Raw genomic sequence first — 17514 nt, 5'->3', positions numbered from 1 at the left:
AACGGCGATGATCTCATCATTGCTGGAGAGATAGATAAACTCCTAGAGAAGGGAATACTTAACAAAACCACACATTGTGACACTGAATTCATATCCACAGTTTTTACTCGGCCCAAGAAAGATGGGTCTCATCGACTCATCCTAAATCTTAAAAAATTGAATGAGTATGTCACATATCACCATATTAAAATGGAATCTCTCCAGTCAGCAGTACAGTTACTTAAAAAAGACTATTGGATGGCAGTTTTAGATCTCAAGGATGCTTATTATTCTGTGCCCATAAACCCCCAACACAGGAAATTTCTCAGATTTGAGTTTAAAGGATCTCTTTATGAGTTCACCTGCTTACCTAATGGCCTTGCATCGGCCCCTAGAGTATTTACAAAGCTCATAAAGCCAGTATATGCAACATTGAGGTCAAAAGGCTATCTTAAAGTAGGCTACATAGATGACATTCTTTTGCTAGCAAAAACACCTCATGAATTAGAGCAAGTTGTGGCTGAAACAATTGCTTTGCTTACATCACTGGGATTTACAATTCACGAATCAAAGTGTGTCACAACACCAAACCAGATTGCCAAATTCCTGGGATTCTTACTGAACTCTAAGGACATGATCATTTCTATGATCCCTCAAAAAGCAGCCATTATCAAATCCAAGTGTCACAATCTAGCACATCTGGAAGGACCCATTCCAATTCGAGATGTGGCCTCTGTAGTGGGCCTCATGGTCTCAGCCTTTGAAGGAGTTCAGTATGCACCTCTGTTCCATAGGTCTCTAGAAAATGACAAGACGTATGCTCTAAAAAACAATGGATGGGACTTGGAGGGGAAAATGACACTCTCCCCTTTAGCAAAACAGGACCTTTCATGGTGGATCACCAATGTTGATCAACTCCCCAAAGCCATCACGCCTAAACCCTCAGACTTAACTCTCATGACTGACAGCTCTCTTAAGGGCTGGGGAGGGGTGATTGAGGGCACATCATCTGTAGCGGGTGGTAGATGGTCACACCAAGAATCCCAACTACATATTAACCTTTTGGAATTGAAGGCCATTCATCTCGCCTTGCAGGCCCTATGCAACCATATGCAGAATCGCCACATAAAAATCGTTTGTGACAATACTACTGGTGTTTCATACATTCGTAATATGGGCGGTACAAAATCTTGCAGTCGCAATGACATCACCAGGGAAATCTTTATGTGGTGCATAGATCGAGAGCTAACACTATCAATTTCCCACTTACCAGGGAAACTAAACACAGAAGCAGATAAGGCTAGCCGTGAATTCCACAGTAGTAATACTGAATGGTCGCTAGACCAAACCGCATTTAATGAATTGAAATCAAAGCTGGGTGAGCCTGATATTGATATGTTTGCGTCAGGGCTAAACCACAAGACAACCCACTATATAGCCTGGAGACCAGATCCAGGGGCAGTAGCTATTGATGCCGTTACTATAGATTGGTCCCACTATAACCTTATCTATTGTTTCCCTCCGTTTAGTCTCATCGGCAAAGTCCTTCAGTTCATACAAGAGAGCAAAACAACAGCCATCCTAGTTTACCCACATTGGCCAACACAGTTCTGGGTCCACTCCTGCTTCAGTTAATGAAATCTCCACCGGTAAAAATCAAGATGCACAAGAAGATTCTAACATTGCTCCATCAACCAGAAGAAGTTCACCCTCTGTTCCCCAAACTTCAGCTTCATGGATGTCTTGTGTCTAGTCATCATTAATTAATCAAGGCGTAACATGGAAGCCTTTGAACACCATCTTGGAATCATAGTGACCTCTTTTCCTGTACCATCAAAGCCATACCAAACTGCTTTCAAGACTGAACTCGGATATCACATGCTTGCTATCTCACGTGACCTCCTCATTCCTGCAAATGCCACGGTAGAATTTCAATCAAACTTCAACTTCCAGGTAAGTCTCGCTTAATTTTCCAGTTTAGAGTTAATTTTAATTAAAAAAGAAAGCCGCAAGAAAGAAAACTAAATGTTAGCATTATTATTCAAATTTCTTAGAGTATTGTTGTGACAGTAAATAATTTTTTACTTATTAGACAGTAGACAATGTCCTGAGGTCTTTCAGGTAATAAGAAAAATCATGCCAGGGATCGCTTATCTGGTAGGCAAAGACGGCATATCGCAAGAATTAATGTCTAGTTATATGTGATCTGAAGGCTGTAGCCATATTTATCTAATGCTGGTTATATATAGCACAGCATCCCATTAGATAAGGAGACAAACTAATACAGTTATATGCAAATGCAATTGTGATATTTGAACAGTTCTTAACAGGAACTTTTTGGCATGGAAAGTGATATAAGCCTTCGAGTTTGGATTATAAAGTTTATCTTGACCTTGATCAAGAGGGATATCACACTAGTCCCACGGTTGTTTGATAATTAGATAATTGTGGTATATTTTATTTTGTTTTATGAAAGATAATTATTAATAAACTTAGTTGCGAGTGCAAATTTTAAAAAAATATGACGTCAGTCTTTTTTTTTAAAGCTTTATTGGGTTTCAATTATCAAAAAAGGATACTACCCAAAGTAATAAATAAATAAATAAATAAATAAATGGATAAATAAACGAAAAAAAAGGTATAATAACCAAAAAGGCAAGCTCGATCGAGACCAAAGGATCCATGCAAGGAGCCGCCCAAGTAGAAAGTTGATGTTTCTTCAGCGCCACCCACGCCAGGCCGGAGAAATTTGAAAAAACAGCTTTGTTTTTACTGTTAGGCCTACCATCCATATTAATATGTCACAAAAACAGAGCTTTTCGAAAACGTTCTTCTTATCGGAGGAATTGGAAAACTCCGACTTTTCGTTTTAGTGTGAACGGAAAACATTTTAAACACGGAGCTTCTGGAAAACGATGTCGCCACGATAATCATGGGATTTCCAAGCCCAAGTTTTCCTCAAACAGTAATTAAAATTGATGATGATTGTTGCTTTTTCAAATTTTTTCGTTGTAGGGGTAGCGGAACTAAGTATTAAAGCGTGAGGAATAATCCCGATTTGCATTTAGAGAGAATTCAAAGCCGCTTTAATCCTGTAATATGGGTGTTTGGTCCGGCAAAGAAAGTCTTTTAGACATCCTGAGATAAAAAAAAAAAAAAAAAAAAAAAAAAAAAATGAATCGAACCGAAAAACACCGACTACACAACAAAAAGGTAATACTATATTTAAAATAGTGCTCTGGCCATGTTAATAAAAATAATGAGAAACTGTTATGTTGTCAAGGCAGGAGTTTGATATTGAGCTGAAAGAGCCACGCAAATCGCCGGTAGCTTTCACTTATCACCATTAGGTCTCCGAAAAAGAGCATCTTTTGCTTCAGGGTTGGGATAAGTGTATGAATCGTTGGATTTTCGTAAAAGATTTGTGTTCTCACGCTTCACAAATAAAATTTATTATTTTTTCCCTAATAATAATCCTTGGCATGTAATTATACGTGTAATTATCTTTTTTTTACAGGATTAATTTTGAACCACGTTTTTAAGTCCATCACTTGGTCTCTGTTTAACCTAAAAGCAATAAACGTGATGAAATGGCCAATTACAACGTGATATTTCATGTGATGGTGTCAGGTATCGATTGATTAAAGTTTAAAACTCTCCCCACTACCCTGTGAAACTCTGTTGTAGTAAGCGCCAATATAGTACTGCGCACTAATAAGCGTTGAATCCCGGAAACACCGAGGACAAGTCGCATTGAGAACTAGGGCATTGTATAATTAACATGAGAAACCACAAAAAATGTCTGATCGTGACCTTCATTCCTTGCCTCACTTCCTTCATCTTGCAGCCGTACAGAAATGGGTTTACAGATGAGTTGGACAATACAAGAGATATTGCTGCTTCCAAAGATAGGTCAAGTAATCTGTGTGCATTTCTTTGCTGTTAAATATCGTAGCTACGATAGCAAATGGAAGATAACAAACCGCTGATGCAATTTGTACCCATAATGAACTAGACAGAGCCTCTTTGTATCGTTCTATGTTCCACGAAGTTCTTCCCCCGTTTGTTTGACCTTGGTGGACATTTTCTTGTACCTGTGCTTGGTGATGGCGAAGCGTCAGGTAGATTTTCGTATAACAGAGAAACGACGTTACTGTGCAGAATAACATCGCTATACAAGTGATGGATATAGTAATACGAAAGTTAAAAAATAATATTATTGCAACTTCAAGGCAAATAAGCCAAAATAAGGCAACAACAATCCACACAAGTCTTAAGGTTACCACTTGTCTGTATCTTAACCCCGAGAAAAGAGCGAGGAGTCTATCTACACTTATTGCAATCAGTGTTAATAGAGACACCCCTCCGAAAATTACACCCAAGATATTAAAAAGAATGAAAAGATAGTAACAACTTTTGGAGTCATCTGGTGACGCCAAAAAGGCAGCATGCAGAGGCTGCGTAATGAGACCCACACAAAGATCAGTGGTTGCTAGGCAACCCAGCAAAAGTTTTGATGGGGGATGAAGAGAGGACACCCTTTAAAGAGCAACAATGATCAAAACATTCCCCAAAAATGCAATTAAAGCTAGCGTACTGTTGACTGTCGAATACACAATCTTTTGATGTGTTCCACTGAGACCCGACCTACACACAGTAGTGCAGTTTCCTCCTTCGGTTAAGTTTGAGTTCGCCATTTTCTCGTTCTTCTTTCAGCTTGTGTTAGTGTTGATATTCCTTTATCTTTGTCACTCCTTTTGTTGGAGTCCGCAATCTCTCATGAAGATGTTTCCAACACTCTTCTAATGCGTCGTCCAGCGGGTAGTAGGTCTTTTCTGGTTGGTAAAAAGCAAAACGTTTCCAAGGAAATTGCTTTTAGTGATAAATAGTTCTTGATTTATTTTAAGAACATTGAGTCATGAAGTAAGAAAAAGTAAGACCAAAAGCTACTACAAATTTGCGATATTGGCAGAGAAATGCTGCCGAACACATGCAAATATAAATCTGTCATTTCATTTCATTTCGGTTGCTGACAACTTGTGTTGTCTCGCTGTTTTAACAACGATCAAAGAACCCAACATTTTAGAGCTTATCTTTTCTTAGTCGTTAAATCTTGAAAGTCCGTGCAATTACTTTCGAGGTCTGTCTTCTCTGAAAATTATAAACATTGGCTAGGATGACGTACATATATTTGGGCGTCTTTTAAACATGCATGTAAAATATAACCATGCTTCCTTTGTGTTCCGTGCCGCAGTGCGTTAGTCTTTGTTTTCTTAGTATTATAGATAAAATTCGTAATTCAGGGATATAAGTAGCGTTATCAGCCTTCCGCTTCAGGTGATAAGGCTTACATCGACAATGAACAACATAATCCATTTGCAATAAGTTATCCAATGTTTTCCTGTTGTCTGCATCAGTCACTTGATTATGGTAGGAGACATACCAAAAAGTCATGTTAGATTAAAGCAGTTACGGACACTAAATACTAAACATGATCTAGGTTCTTTTCTTTCCTCTCGAGCACAAGCTGTCTTTTTTACTTGATATAACACCCGATTTTTTTGAGACATGAGACATGAGACATGTCAGCTGTTCCCAGCCTGCTCAATTATAATTAACATTTAGAGAAGATTCGAATACTCGAGTGTTCGAAAACAGTAAAGAAAATCACGTCCCTTTTTTTTTTTTTTTTTTTTTGTTACACTGGACTTTCTTCCTTTACGTTTCAATGACTCAATTTTTATAGCTGATAATACAATTGTTAATAAAAACTTTAAACGTTTTAGCTCATTTGCTTGTAGAACAACGACGACAACAACAACAACAACAACACCAACAAAACACACACAAAAGGTGACATGTGTTAATAGACTCCTAATAAGCAATACAATCGTTTTCGAATGGACCAGCATATACCATTATATTCAAAATGTTCATCGTTGATATTTGAGTGAGTATTTAAGGCGCGTAGTATTGCCTCAGCAGATAACAAATCTTTTTGCGTTGGTCGCAAATGTGATTAATCTTTCTTATGATGCAAACACTTATCCTCTCCTCTTCACAGTAATTTCACGAATATGCTAACAATGGAAATGAACATTAAAGTTTATTAGAATATCAATGTCTAAAAACGTGGTCCCTGAGATAAACAGCATGAGGTAAAAAATTAAAAAAGCCATATCCTGTGGTGATTACAAACATAAATGAATAAAAGTTAATGTTGTTAATGAATTAAAAAAAGAATCCAAATCAGTTTGGAAACATGCCAGTCAAAATACCGTTGCCATAGAAAGTGTGGAGTACAATGACGGGTCTTAGGAATATGTTGCCAGAAAGTATTTCACATGAGGTTGCAAAGTTTTGCAACTGTTGGTCAAATATTGATTTTTATAACCGGCTTAAGTCACAATCAATCAATATATATATATATATATATATATATATATATATATATATATATATATATATATATATATAAAGATAGTGAAAAGAAAGAAAGAAAGATAGTGACAAAGCATGGACTATTCTTCGGAAATTGTATGTGCTACAAAAAGAGGCGATGTGATGAGACACACGCAGAGATCGGTGCCGGCAAGACAACCCAGCAAAATCTTTGATGGCGAATGAAGAGTCCACACCTTTTGAAGCGCAACAATATTCAGAGCATTTCCAAAAAATGCAGTGACAGATAAAGAAATGTTCACTGCTAAAATAAGTAGTTTTTGATGCGCTGCATAAGAACCTGTCGTACAAAATAAGTCAGGAGTTGCCGTGCTGTTTTTCTCTGATGGTAAGTTCGCCATTCTTCGTCCTTCTCTCAGTTTACTGTTAGAAGTGTTAATTAATGTCCCTTTAGATTGTTATCCCTAAACCTCTTTTTCTTTTTATGAGTCGATGGCTTGCCAAAGAGACGTTTTTAAGTCACTTTTTTCATCCAGAAGATCGTGTCAGAGGCTCATTTGGTCTTTACTTGCGCCATTGATACCAAAAGATACTCGTACTTTTACAGGTTAGAAACAATCAATCAATCAATCAATCAATCAATCAAATACCCAATCAATCAATCAATGAAAGCTTTATTAACCTATCAGTGGGACACACCCCTCTACTTATCGGCGACAATTTATTAACTGTTTGAAGCCTCGGTAAAACCTAAGAACCTAAATAATATATTATATCGATTAACAATTAAAACCGTAGTTATACAAAATAAAAACAAAACAAAACGAATCGGAAAAATGAATTGCGTTATGAGTTCCAAGAATGCAAATTCAGCAATTGTCATCATCTCCCATCATTTACTTAATTTATAATTGCAAATACGATTTTCCAAACTACCCATGCAGTGATGGTATATAAGGTCCTAATTTCGCCCGATAGTCTACTCTACAACTTAGTTCGCAGTTAGGGTAGCGAATGTTAGGCATTGCTAATGAAATTAATAATGGTAATAGGACTGAGCGGAGTCCAATTCGGTCTGTAATCATACGAGTGATTAACGAAATCGGACGACCGCGAAGCGGGAGTCCGATTTGTTAATCACGATTGTGATTACAGACTGAATTGGACGACGCGAAGCCCTGTTACCAATTAATCAAAACTACGACAAAATTCAGGAAACGAACAAACCATCGGTTGAGCACTGAACGATTTAACGTCGTTATGAATGCTGAAAAACACAGCAGTTTACTCAATAAAGTGCACCGCAACAGCGCGAGCAAAATGACGCGCACTGTCCAATTACAAGCACGACGCGTACATTGTCCAATTGTTAGGCTGATTTAGGATGAGGTGACGGGAAAGTCACTTGACGACGGCGCGCGCAGTACAAATACCCAAATATGGTCAGCTGACGACTGCAGGGCGCGCGGAATAACCTGGATTCTGTTCTAATTTGACCATATATGGGTATTTGTACTGCGCGCGCCGTCGTCAAGTGACGTTCCCGTTCTCTTGCTAAATCAGCCTAATGCTCAAATCGGACTACTGATGGCCAATCACGTTCGAGAATTTTGTTACAGTTTTGATTAATCAAATTATTGGCAAGAAAAAATAGAAACTCAATGTATTTCTTTACAAGCCAAAAAGAAATTAAAGGATCACGGCTTTTGATGTGCATTACGTCATAAAACAACGAGCACGCAAGATAAGGGACTCGGCATGGTACTAGTTTCCAATTGGAGGAAAGTCTGTTAGTCTGGTTATAAACGACAATGTCATTTTGCAGTCACATAATTAGCTTTACATTATGAAATTGGACTGCTAAATTACCTTCTTTCGAAACATCGGTATGCGACATATTTAACTCGACAAACAGTTAAGCTTTCTGATTGTGCCCTTCACTGCTTGCCTAACCTCCCTTATTTTCCAACAGTAAAGAAATGGGTTCAGTGTTGAATTAAAATAGAATAAAGAAAGCGTCAAATGCCACGTAATGTCTAGGGATGGCGTAACTGACCCAGTGACTGCAAATATTGCAACAGTTATAGCGTATGGAATATAACACAGCAGTAACGTAATTTGCACCCATAGTGCACTGGACACCGTTTTTCTATACCGTGCCCTATTCAGTGGAATTCCTCCCCCGTCTGGTTTACGTTGGTGTGAATAGTTTTGTACCTTAGATCGTTGTTGTCGCATTGTGAGGAAGATTTTCGTGTAAGAGAAGATCGAGGCACAAGTGGTCATTATGAGCCCCAAGCTGGCGATTCCTGTGGCAACAGCTCTGTCGTAAAAGAACATCATTGCAGCGGCGGTGCTGGATAACCAAAACACAAATATCAAGACACGGACACTTTTCAAGGTTACTATTCTTCTATATCTTAGTTCCAACATCAACGCGAGAAGTCTGTCCACACTAATGGCAGTCACAGTAAACATGGATATTCCACCAAAAACTGTGAATGTCGTGTTCACGAGGAAGGACAAAACGCGATAGCAAGGCGAATGAAAATACAAACGAGAAGCGATGTAGAGAGGCTGCGTAATAAGGCCCGCACAGAGATCGGTGCACGCTAGACAACGAAAGAGAAGTTTGGAATGCGGATGAAGGCACGACACTTTTCGAAGCGCAATAATGATCAAAAAATTCCCCAAAAATGCGGTGATGGAGGTTAACATGTTGAACGCTAGAATGAATTTTCGTTCCCAAGGTATTGCATTAGTATCAACTATCTTGCAAACGAAATCTTGAATTGTCGTGCCATTCTCCCTTCCAGTTTGGTTTGCCATTTTCCTGTTACAATTCTTGTTCTTTCGATAGTTTCCACGGTGGTTAATGTTCCTTAAGTTCTGTATCAAAGCCCCAAGGACATATAATGTTCGAGGTTGATGTTTCACTCTCTCTGATATCTGTCCGATCCTGACAGAAAATAAGGAATTGTAGTTCTAGTTAGGATTGTTACTATGGACCAGGAGCTTATACGGAGATAAATGACACGGTCAAGTTTAACAACAGGTGTACAAACAACGGTAATACTCAGGGAATCTATTTGCATTTCTATTTGCCTTGAGCTTTGACGGAACAAGAGGTTTTTTTCCTACTTACTTAGTCCCATGCAACCTTGTTTAAACCTTTCAAGTCTGCTATGGACTAATATTCATTGCAAAACACCTACCTTTTTTTCCAAACAATAATATACCAAGGTGAAAGGCAAGTGTGAACGATAAATTTGTAATTTTTAATTTGCCCTTCTTGACAAAACTGCAATGTCATTGAGCACCTCCCTACATAACAATGCGATTTATTACTCATCAATATCATTGCATGAATAATAATGATACATTTCGAGTGTTTTTTTCTTGAGCAACAACACCGGAAATGCTTGATTTCGTTGCATATTTTAACTTCTGTGTCCGTTTTAGCACAAAAGGTACCACTCGATTGATTTGGCGGATTCTAGATATACTATTTTCAGGCTCTTCTGCTTTGTTGTCGTTTTACTTTATACAGTTTGCGATTTTTGCGTGAGAAATTCCATTGTCTAACGGCCACGGCGTTGTCTATAATTAAAAGTATTTTAAAATAAAACAAATTCAGGCTGAAAAAAATGAGAGATAAAAGGGGAAACGATAGTTCACACTACTTTCCGCAATGCTTCTTTATCAAAAAATAACAATTAATTAACCAGTCAGTTATTAGCTGTATTCTTAGTTGAGTTTATCTAGATACACGTAGCACAAAACTGAATAAACGCAACATTCATGTCAAATGGACTTGTTAAAAATTTCGATTTAAATAACACGCTGGAGCCAAGAGCAAGGCATCAAAGTAGAAATTTGCTCCTTACGTGGCAAGTAGCGATCTTGAAATTGAAAATGTGATAATCAAGATTCGGTCCGCTTTAATAGAATTAAAGACAAACAAAATCTTGGATAAAGTTTGTCTTAAATTAAGACAAGTAGAGACAATTAAATTGTATTGAAGATCTGACTTTAACTTTTGAAAGTCCAAACTTAAAATTTAAAAACGAGTAAATTACTCCCAATCTTTCCCTAAATAGAGGTGTTGCTTGTTCGTGCCGACAGTTTCTAAACTTTGAAAATATAATCATGCCATCCACGCTCCTATATAATACGTTTTCAATTATTTAACTTATTAAAGGGAGATAACTAATGAGTGTTTTGTGTAATTTTATTTGCGTATGATATTGTCATTTTATTTAATGCCTACGTAAATATTTGAAGTTTTCCTGATTCTATTCGTTGCAGCAAAAATGGCTTTTGAATGCTTCGAGTTATTTATCTATTTTATACAATGCATGACCCTTTTGGTTTTAACCCCCTTCTTAAACGATTAAACTATTAACAATTTTTTTTCCTTACATTTCAATCCTTCACAATTATTAAACTGTTTCCTTTTTTGCCTGATAAAAAGGAATCTTAAGCCATTGATTCTGTCTTATGGTAGACTTGTAATATCGAAAAAATGTTACTGTGCAATATGCGAGGAGAATTACTATGTTCTACCTAACGTAAAATAGATTATTTTTCTCAATTTCATCCAGACACTGATCTCCAGTCATTTCGCCTGTTGCAAAAGCTATTTCTTTTGCTGAGCTGGTGCTAAACAAGGCGTGCATGACAAGGCCGATCCGAGACAACCAGGTCCGGTTGCGTATTTTGCTGTTAAACGCCAAGTTGGTGAGTAACGTTTGTATTTGAATTGCAAATAAAAATCTCTTGTGGTTACCCCTTCCCATAAAAAAAAAAAAAGACTTCCTGTTTAGATCGAAACCACCTGTCGTGCCCAGCCAATCATTTGAGTTGTTTGCTCTGAATATAAATTATAATATTGATCAGGTGCCCTGCAGGCGTGGGTGGAGGTTTTGTGTGGATGGATACCACCCTAATAAATCTTTTCCACGTGATATTGAGCTAATCTTTCAGCTGCTGTCCATTTATTCGTCAGGAAAAGTTTTGTAGCACAATTTATTTGACATTGACATAGCAACCACGTTTTGACATGCCAAGTTTTGATGCTGTATCAAAACTTGTCCTCTATTGTTTTCTTGAGCAGCATTGCAGAGTCAGTACCTTTATGCATTTCATTTCCTTTTTGGATTAATAGGTCAGGCTCGATATATCGATATTCTAAAATGGCTCTGAGGCTTTCAGGACAAACCTGTAAAAGTGGTACTGTTTTCTTTTTATCCAAGTCTCTTTTAGTAATTGAGGGATAGAAAAATAAAATAAAATAAAATAAATAAAATAAAACAAATGCGACTTTTGTCCTCAAGGCCTCGGAGCCATGTTTGAATATTGATATATCGGACATGGCCTAATTTACTTCAATTTATAATTTTCGTAGCCGCTTTCACAGTTTACATTGAAAGAGACCTACAAGTTAAGTATCTCGCAGCTTTGTTTATTATTATTATTAACACGAAATTATTGACAATTTCTTTGATCACTGTCATAGAAGTTTAATTAATTGCTAATTCGTTATTCCTTTTCCAGTAAACTTCAAACAACTCTTCATCACTTCTTAATCACAGCGATCTAAAGTAATACAAACGCTACTTTCAGTTATTTTATTTCCCTCAATGCTTTTGTACTAACGGATCACGTCAATGAAAGAAAGCTTAACTATTTTAGAACAAATTAGTTTAGAACGCTTGGTAAAATTACTGAGTCCCGAAGGTTGCCCATTCAGTGGAAGGGGTTTGAATTGTTTTCATTGCCCACTGATAAGAGCTTGTGTTGTTTGATTTATGAATAGTAGTACTATAAGAACCCATTTTTCTTGAGGGGTCAAGATGGAAATCCTAGCCTGATAGATTTATAAAAATTAGGTTCTCATATGCGGGTATTACAGTATCAGCAAATAATTTAAGGGAATATGAAACACGCCATATTGTAATTCAACAGGCACCGATTGGAAAAAAATAAATACAATAAACTACATTAAATAACTTAATGTAATTATTCACAACAAACTACGCTAATATAACATAAAGTGATTGCTTTCAATTTGTGGTACGTTTCGAGAAACATTCTCATCGGACGAACAAGCGAGGCGAAGCAATTTCATGTTGCTTTGGTCTGGTCAGAAATCAAGTTATGTTTACTAAATTCTCTATTCCAGTTTTCTTCATTAAGGTAGATAACTTTATTTGTCCACGGCATTTTCATCAGCCCATTTATGATACTCACCTAGCTATCTCTCTCCCTAACTAAAATCATAGAATAAAAATTCCAAACGAAATAACAACTGCTTTTCATGGCGGCCGTGTACAAAAATGTAAATGACTTAAACTGTGACGACTTAGTTTAGTCTTAGTTCTATACGTAAGTTGTATCAATAACTGAACTCTACTACGCAAAAAAAAAAAAGTCTCGTTCGATAATCAGAGCGAGGTTGTGGAAGAGCTATATTTTTTTAGTATTCCTTAAGCTATAGGCACTCCTTTTGTCGCGAAGAACATAGCGGATCAAATGACGTCATTTGATGTCATTTGACGTCTTGACCAAAAAAAATTGTGTGATATTGTGGAGCAAGCTGTGCCTTAACAGAACGAAAACTCAGAGAAGAGGTTTCACCCCTTTGTACCAAGGTGGGGTTATGAGTTTACTTGTACGTCCGAGGGCTAATTTGCGAAGCACCAGCACTTTCTCGCCAAGACCTTTACTGCTTGCCTCGCTTCCCGCATCCTCCAACAGTACAGAAATGGGTTAAGGGATGAGTTTAAGAAAACCAGACATAACGTGGCATGCCAGGCAGGATCAGATTTTAAATCCACTCCAGTGAAAAGATATTTTACTGTTAATATACCATATGGAAGATAACAAACGAATAATGTCGATTGGACCCACAATGCATTGGACACTGTCTTCCTGTAGCGTGCAACATTTATTGGAATACCTTTCCCGGCCAATTTATTCTGCTGATTGTGTACAGTTGCACGGTGGATGCGAAGCTTGAGATAAATTTTCATGTAGCAGATTGTGGAGGTAACCACACACAGTAAAGCTATAAAACAGCTTAAGGAAATAGTGACACGTAGCGTATAGAAGTATGATGACAACCCAATAGAAAAAGCAAAAAGCCAAGAAAAAACAATAAAAACGTGTACCCGCGTCAAAGTCACCACCCTTCTGTATTTTATCCCCATAAACAGAGCCAGTAGTCTGTCCACACTTATTGCGGTTGTTGTAAGCAATGACACATTACAAAACGCAAAACCTGTTACGCGCAGCAGAAAGCCGGAATAGGTAAGCGTGTAGAAACAGCCTTCCGAGTCTGCTGGCCACGGAGGCATCAACGTGGAATAAATGTAGAGAGGTTGTGTAAGGAGGCCAACACAAAGGTCTGTGCTCGCGAGAGATTGAAATAGACGTTTTGATGGCGAATGAAGGGATGACACCTTTTCGAGAGCATTAATGATCACAAAATTTTCCAGAAATGCAGTTATGCATGTGACAATATTAAATGCTGAAAAATATATCTTTTGATGAAATTCATTTATTCCGTGTCCGCAGAAAAACTCTGGAATTGTGGTGTTGTTTCCGTCGTCGGCTATACTGGCCATTGTCGTTTGAAGAACTTTCGCGTCAGGATCTAACAGAAAGAGAAAGTTTGAGTAGCATACTGATGGCCTCATTATGGGGGCTACAGTATTTGTGACCGGTTGAGAAAAACCCTTTCTTGTAGTTTTTTTTTTTTTTTTTTTTTTTTTCCGTTTATTTGCTTAACAGCACTCTTCATCTGAATAATGTCAAGAATACAAAGCACGCAGAACGCGTGCTTAAAACGCTTTTCATATGATTTGTCACTAAGCAATTGAAACATTTAAGTTTTAGAAATACATTCGCCAAGTTTACATGCATATACAGCACAAGAGACAATAATTTACTTAAATTCTATTTCCAATTCACCGCATACCTAAGTGATGGTTTATAAATTAAGTTCCCTCATCCACTGGAAGCAGCTCAGAGCAAAATAAGGCCGTGTTTTTTCAAAGAAAAGGAAAAGAGCTTTGATAAATTCCTCACAATTGCTTCTTATCACATCTACGCCTTAGCACCCGAAAGTTTTGAAATGTACCTTGACCCTGTCGCCGTGTAGTCTGAAAATTTTCCAAATTATTAGCTCCATTTCCGTTAACAGATAAGAATCAAGCACATATATTGAGCAGGATATCTATTTCGATTACTTATAATATCGTCCCTAATGTCAAGTTCCTAAATAGCTCCTAAAAACTCCGAATAGAGAGCGTATACACTTTCACAAACAGGAAATCAAACTCCTAGCACCTGTTGTATTTGATTAGCTTAGGTTGAGAGCTTTGATATTAAAGTGGACTTGTTCATTTCACGTTATGTTTAGATAAATAACCACGCTGATTATTCCATTTCCGCTTCCAACAAACAGTCCTTCAATGCTGCCTTTTCTTCATTAATCATAAAAATTACAATTTCCTCGATTATGATTGGTTTAAAAAACTCCTATTTTCCACTAATTCACTTGCCAAGTTGTTATCGGACAGTTTGTTATCGGACAGTTTGTTATTGTACAGTTTATCATTGGACAGTTTGTTATCGGACAGTTAAGTAAGCCGATCACATTCAAAGTTGTAGTTACGTGCGTGTGTACGCGCACGCGCTTTTTTAGCGCCTAATTGCCGGTAGTAGGCCCGGTGTTTACATCTCCTTTGTAGGTATTTTAATGCAAATTTTCCCTTTCTTTCATAACTTGGCTATTCTTCTTTTTTCGGAAATTGTAATTTTTATGATTAATTGGTAATAAGACTTCGTGTCGTCCAATGCGGTCTGTAATCATACTCGTGATAAACTGATTTTGTCATCACTAGCTCTTGTGATAACAGACCGAATTGGACTTCACTCGGTCCTATTACCAATACAAATCGTGTTGTAAACGGAGGCCTCTCCTTGAAAAAATAAGCCCTGTTGCTTACGTCAAGCAGTCAAATTCGAGGAAATTGGTACAGCAACAATTGGTGAGACTAATGTTGTACTTAACGAAAAGGACATTTTCAACTGGATAGCCTTATGAACCCTTTTCCAGTTTGTTATAAGTCTATAATTATTTGAAAACTTATTAAAACAAAATTCAAAAAACCAAAATGAAAAACATTATTTTAAATTGAACACGTTGTCAGTTGAGCATGAACTTCAGGTTCTCCACTTACTATACAACTAAAGCGTACATCTCTTGCTCATCTCAATATCCTTTAAGGTATCATGGTAGGTGGGTTGACAGTGTTTGGAAATCGCACTCTTACGCTGGCGCTTTGAAAGAAAACCCCATCAACCTGTACATTTTCTGAAAGCTTAATAGTTGTAGAATACAACAATATCTTTAAAATTTTCTAAAAAATTATTGTCGCAGTGATATTAAAAGAAACACCCAGAAACACTGCTTCTCTTAAACTGGTTCGCTTCCGCGCGTGAATTATCGGAGTGGCGCGATTAACATCGAAAATGTTTTCTCACACATCACCCTCAAAAAGGGAATCTGCGATCCAGATGTGTTTTTTTTTTTTCTACACCGTCCTAAAGTTTGATATTTTCAATGGGGACGTTTCCTTCTACTAAAGAGGCCATAACTTTGAAACGGAAGCGAAATTAAACAACGCCCGACACTCTTTTTCGAAGGAGGTATCTTGGAACATACCTGCCGATTTTCAGCCAATTCCATCGAAAGAACTAAAAATGTTCATCCTTATATGCAGTTTTATTTTATGGAGAAAAAGACAAAAATCTTTTATGAAATTGGTTTGAATAGGTGCTAAAAATCCCCTCCGCACGGACAGCTGTCGGCATGGGTCAGTTTACCACAACAATGGGTTATGACAACTTGAAATAAACAGATGACTACAATTCTGGCGCGAAACTCGTCGCAATGAAACGTGAGTGAAATCGTCCGAGAAGCGACAAACTACAAGTTAAACTGTCGGGATTTCTTTTACTTAAAAGATTTCGTCGGCGGCATTGGTATTATGTTGCTTAAGTTCAGGCTTTTCGTTCTCCAGACACTTTTTGAAACCATGCCTCGTAAAGCCAAAAAGAGGAAATCTCGAGGTCTACATTGTGTACATCTACATCTGCGCTTGACTCTCTCGTTCTGGAAGTTTTGGAATCGCGTCCGTTCTCCAGCAATTTCGTGCGACTAGCACTTGCTGTATTTTGCCCTTTAGCTTTATTGGCGGGACTAGTGTCCTCGAGCTCCTTCAACCATTCTTCTCGGTTAGAGTGCGACCCACGGTCGCTCAGAGCCAAAGATCTTGTTCGAGGCTGAACCTGTGGGTTCCAAAATGGGCAAGACCTTTTCCTGCGTTTTCGTCCTGACATGAAAAAAAAAAAATTGACAAGAACGAAAGCTAACTTGCGATGAAACAACCAGATCGAGAACAGCGTGCACAAATAAAACGTCACACCGCAATTTGCATTACATGTGACAACTGGTGGTGAATTTTAATTAGAGGTGTCAACGTGCCGTGAGTGGTCACTGAAATTCAAAAATAGTTTTTCTTTTTATCTTAAAAAAGTGAGAAAGCTTGCTCTCCATTCTTTTTGCAAAAGATTTATCTCAGTCTTCTCAATTTGAACAGCAAAAAAACAAAACAAAAAACAAAACAAAACGAAACAAAACAAAAAACAAAAAAGGTTTTTCATATTTCTCGTAAAAATCCACCAATCATGATACCTTTATATATCAAATGCTTAACACGCCCGCTCTTGAATGTTTATTATTTTATTATTATTGTTATTATTATTATTATTATTATTATTATTATTATTATTATTATTTTAAGTCCTTAAAGTCTTGCCACTTTTAACTTATGGTGCCGAGTGCAATCCATGAGCCTAGGGCAGTCATAAGTCTGCTGGATTACTTGATGGATAGAGTCCTCCTAAGTATGTGAGCAGTTCCAAGGAGGACGGTCTTCTGTAGCTCTGTTATTCTAATATTGCCTGGGATCTTGCCGATGTAGTTTTCTGTTCCCTTCTTGACAAGCCCGAAAGCTCCAATGATCACAGGGACAGTTGTTGTTTTCATTCCCCACGTTTTCT

At 37.5% G+C, this 17514-nt stretch overlaps 2 protein-coding genes and 1 pseudogene across 2 annotated transcripts; all 3 read right to left on the bottom strand.

The window, feature by feature from the left end:
* Positions 1-3479: 3479 nt before the first annotated feature.
* LOC149096401 (adenosine receptor A3-like) lies at positions 3480-5630 on the bottom strand (annotated as a pseudogene).
* A 2650-nt stretch (positions 5631-8280) lies between these two features.
* On the bottom strand, positions 8281-9210 carry LOC149096400 (trace amine-associated receptor 9-like). The gene has a single exon (XM_089281428.1). The coding sequence runs from the start codon at positions 9208-9210 to the stop codon at positions 8281-8283; it is 930 nt and encodes a 309-aa protein (XP_089137554.1).
* A 2635-nt stretch (positions 9211-11845) lies between these two features.
* LOC149096399 (adenosine receptor A3-like) lies at positions 11846-14499 on the bottom strand. Its single transcript, XM_089281669.1, has one exon. The coding sequence runs from the start codon at positions 14079-14081 to the stop codon at positions 13068-13070; it is 1014 nt and encodes a 337-aa protein (XP_089137795.1). The 5' UTR covers positions 14082-14499; the 3' UTR covers positions 11846-13067.
* Between the last annotated feature and the right edge of the window lie 3015 nt (positions 14500-17514).

This window comes from Orbicella faveolata, unplaced genomic scaffold, assembly GCF_042242905.1.
Source record: "Orbicella faveolata isolate gen_17 unplaced genomic scaffold, um_ofav_v1 contig_48, whole genome shotgun sequence".
NCBI lineage: Eukaryota > Metazoa > Cnidaria > Anthozoa > Scleractinia > Merulinidae > Orbicella > Orbicella faveolata.
This window is presented reverse-complemented; position numbering and strand designations above follow the sequence as displayed.

What these genes read in the sequence shown, in the direction of transcription:
- LOC149096400 (XM_089281428.1), bottom strand. Translation starts at nt 9,210, where the DNA reads ATGGCAAACCAAACTGGAAGGGAGAATGGCACGACAATTCAAGATTTC.
- LOC149096399 (XM_089281669.1), bottom strand. Translation starts at nt 14,081, where the DNA reads ATGAGGCCATCAGTATGCTACTCAAACTTTCTCTTTCTGTTAGATCCT.